The sequence below is a fragment of the Nematolebias whitei genome, chromosome 2 (genome assembly GCF_014905685.2).
Source record: "Nematolebias whitei isolate Nwh7 chromosome 2, NemWhi1, whole genome shotgun sequence".
In the NCBI taxonomy this organism is placed as follows: domain Eukaryota; kingdom Metazoa; phylum Chordata; class Actinopteri; order Cyprinodontiformes; family Rivulidae; genus Nematolebias; species Nematolebias whitei.
This window is the reverse complement of record NC_056499.1, coordinates 42358211-42362003: the sequence shown is the minus strand read 5'-3', so window position 1 is coordinate 42362003 and position 3793 is coordinate 42358211. Positions and strand designations below refer to the sequence as shown.

General features: G+C 42.3%; 1 protein-coding gene across 1 annotated transcript; it reads left to right on the top strand.

Moving 5' to 3' along the window:
- The first annotated feature begins 309 nt into the window (after window positions 1–309).
- Window positions 310–978, top strand: slc35c1 (solute carrier family 35 member C1). The gene has a single exon (XM_037694515.1). The coding sequence runs from the start codon at window positions 406–408 to the stop codon at window positions 976–978; it is 573 nt and encodes a 190-aa protein (XP_037550443.1). The 5' UTR covers window positions 310–405.
- Window positions 979–3793: the final 2815 nt, after the last annotated feature.

Sequence of the window (3793 nt, the reverse complement as noted above, 5' to 3'; positions counted from 1 at the left end):
AAAAAAAGAAACTGTCCAGATGACCTGACTGAAAAATGTTGGATTTTATACCTGATTGAGCATGGACTTTGTTGTTTTTGGATGATGGTTTCCCTGATGATTTTAAGCATGATGCGTAAAAATAACTTTAGTAATGTAAATTTTATTTAAAAAAGAAGAAGAAGAAGAATAAATTTAGTAAGTCCGGCTAAACTGTTTTCTTTGAGGAAAAACAATGTGGGCTCATACAAAAGTCGCAGTTTGATTATTTGGCCTTTTAAGTTGAAATACCCAAACCGGAAGTGAGTTCACTGTTGCCGGTAGCGGAAGTCTGCCGTCATGTTTTCGTGTTGGTCCGTTTTCAGACCGCAGCTCCTGTGAATGGGCTGGTTTTAAAGCAGCTCGTTGCTCTTTGTGTCTGTAACGATGAACAGGACGCAGCTGAAGCGCTCCAGTATCCTGAAGATGGCTCTGTCCGGCTCGGAAGGGACCAACCAGGACCGGGAGGAGGCGTTTTTACTCCGAGCACTCCGGATAGCCGCCGTGGTTGCTCTCTACTGGTTCGTGTCGATAACTATGGTGTTCCTGAATAATTACCTGCTGGACAACCGGGACCTGGACGCCCCGCTGTTCGTCACCTTCTACCAGTGCGTGGTGACGGTGGGGCTGTGTGGGCTCATGCAGCTCGTGTCCACGTTCTGCCCGGGGACCGTGGACTTCCCGTCGGTCAAGTTGGACTTGAAGACGTCCCGGGAGGTCCTGCCTCTGTCCGTGGTCTTCATCAGCATGATCACCTTCAACAACCTGTGTCTGAAACATGTCGGGGTGGCCTTCTACACGGTGGGCCGCTCCCTCAGCACCGTCTTTAATGTGCTCCTGTCGTATGTTCTGCTGAACCAGAGCACGTCTGTGCACGCGCTCAGCTGCTGTGGCCTCATCCTGGGTGAGTCCACAAACTCAAGTCCACCTTGTTCACACATGCAGCCTCTACGCTTCTAGTTGCAAAGCTTTGGTCATGTGTACTTTTCTATCAACACTTGTGTAAGTGTTCATTCATTCAACCTTTATTTATCCAGGTTAGTCTCATTTCAAGAGACCTGTTGAGAGACACGACATGTAAAGTGCAGGCAACAGCAATTCAACAAAAAGCAATTTAACTCAAATAAACAACGTTATAAACACTATGAATCGAGATGCCATTGAAAACAAGGTAAAAAAAACACATTTGCTTTGATTTTTTTTGTTTTGTCGAGTTCAGTGCACTGAGGGAACACTGCGGGTAACGAATCCCTGAGAGCGCACGCTGTGACTGCACTGACCATGTGACATGTGGGAGGAGTTATAAGAAGGCAGCAGACCAAGGAGGGGGTTTATAGATGAAGATGAAGCAGTGTGAGAGTCTACATGTAGATAATGAGCAGCTGACCAGTGAGCACAGGGTGCAGTGATGGGTACGGTGGTTACAACCAGTTATGAATCTTAAGACAGCAGCCAACATCTGCAAGCAGCTGGCAGGGACGTTCATGTAAATAATGTCACCATAGTCAGTGACCGGTAGAGATTACAAGGTGTTTCCTGTCATTCAGAGTTCAGCAAGATCTATTTTTGAATAAATAAACCCAGTTTCAATTGAAGTTATATATTAGAGGTGCACCGGTTGCAGTTTTCTGAAAAGTCTGAGCTGCCGATTCTGATTTTGTTTTCTAAGCGACACTGTCCGGTGTTAGAAGGTCACAATGCACCTTCAATTTTACCATTTTAATTTGTTGAAAAAACATATACCCTTGATCAATACCCTAGAAACAATACAAACTTGTTTTACCTGGCCATGAGGTAGTGCTCTGAAATATAAAGGAAGTTCAGACAATTGTTGTGAAAACTACAAATAAATCGGTTTCTCATGCAAGTATCGGCTGATTTCCTAAAATTAAGGAAATGGGGGCCGATTTATTGGTGCACCCCTAGTTATAAAATAATAAAAGTGGCTCACTGAGGGGAGTGGTGGCGCAGAGGCTAGAGAAGGTGGGCCTGTGGTTGGAAGGTTGCCAGTTCAACTCCCTGAACCGACAACATAAAAGTGTGGGTGAGAAAGGTCAAACACCTGCACCTGTCTGTCTCCAGGCACTGACACAACAGGTTTTATTATGAAGTGATGCGTTTTCACTTTTTTACCTTCATTTATTTTCACCTACAGTTCGTGTATAACAATAATTAGGTAATTACGCAACAATCATGAGAAGGCTTTTTATTGTACTAACAGACGTTTGTTGGCACAACTGCAAATGTCACCAGCACTACTGAAATATTCATATTTAATTGATTGATTGATTGATTGATTGATTGATTGATTGATTGATTGATTGGATAGACATTACATACAGCAGTTTGTGTTTGTGTAAAAGTAAGTTTGCTCTGCTTGTAACAACTGTTTCTCTCTGATCAAACTCAGATGTAGTCATAGTGCTGCTTAACGAAGCTAAAAGGCAAACAAGCAAAAGGTGACCGTAAACCAAATGAAAGGTTTGCTACATAATTAGAAAATGACACTCTAGATGAAAGTAATTATACATTTTAGTTGAAAGTATAAATCCAGAAAAGCAATACATTATAAAGTAAAAACAAAGCAATACAGTAAATGCAACAAACAACACACCTGTAGCTGCATGTAGTTAAATCTTGTGATTAAATCTTGTTACCAGGTACATCAGTGTTTGTCTTTACGGTCACTTGAGCAGCTTTTTATTGAATTTCATCAGTTGTGCAAAGTTGTTGTACAGGTCAAGCAGCATTTTTGTTGCTGATCTACTTTACCACACACTGCTCTAGCGCCTTTTGTCTCCACTTTACATAATTTTGTTTTTTTATATACCGGCTTTTATTTATATGTACCGGTTCATAATAGGGGTCCGTTTATGAAGGATTTATTAAATAGGTTATTCAAGAGTTTGTAAACATGTTCTAAAATAATTTTGATCACACGAATGTAAAACTCAGATTATACACTGTAGCTGTTTTCAATAGTGTTTTTAAATTCAACAAACTTATAAATGTCCTGATGCATGCTCAATAATCCAGGTAGAAAAATCCAAAAAAAGTTCAGTCTGGTCCTCTGGACATTCAAAAAACAAAACAAAGCAAAACAACAAAAAATGTAGAAACGTTTCGTCTCTCATCCGAGAGACTTCCTCAGTCTGAGGTGCTGTATTCAGCTCAGTCTCTTAAATAGCACCTTCTCAGAGTGGATCAACCAGTTTTGCTGCTGACAACCAAAACCAGCTGATCACATGGTCAAGAAGAACCATCAGCCTAACAATGGATCATTAGCACACTGATGGCTGTTTACTATTCACAGAGGGCTGAGTGATACTAGCAATAACAGCATTGTAAGAGGGGGACAATTGAACCCGGAGGCCTCCACCCCTGTTTAATGATGGACGATTTCTTTTCACAAAGATGGCCTCCTTTACTCCTCTCTCAAACCATCGTTCCTCTCTGTCCAGGATGTGAACATCTTCATCCCTGAAAGAGTGACCGCTGGCCTGGAGATGAATGTAGACCACAGAGTCCTGGCCTGACGGCAAAAACTGTTTCATCCCAAAGATCCAGTCCCCCGGCACAAACAGAGTAATGTTGTGTATGCTGTTCAGTGTCAGGAGGGCTGTGATCAGTCTTACATCGGGGAAACTAAACAGCCACTGGCCAAAAGGATGGACCAGCACAGAAGATCAACATCATCAGGCCAGGACTCTGCGGTCTACACTCATCTCCAGGCCAGCGGTCACTCTTTCAGGGATGAAGATGTTCACATCCTGGA

What these genes read in the sequence shown, in the direction of transcription:
- slc35c1 (XM_037694515.1), top strand. Translation starts at nt 406, where the DNA reads ATGAACAGGACGCAGCTGAAGCGCTCCAGTATCCTGAAGATGGCTCTG.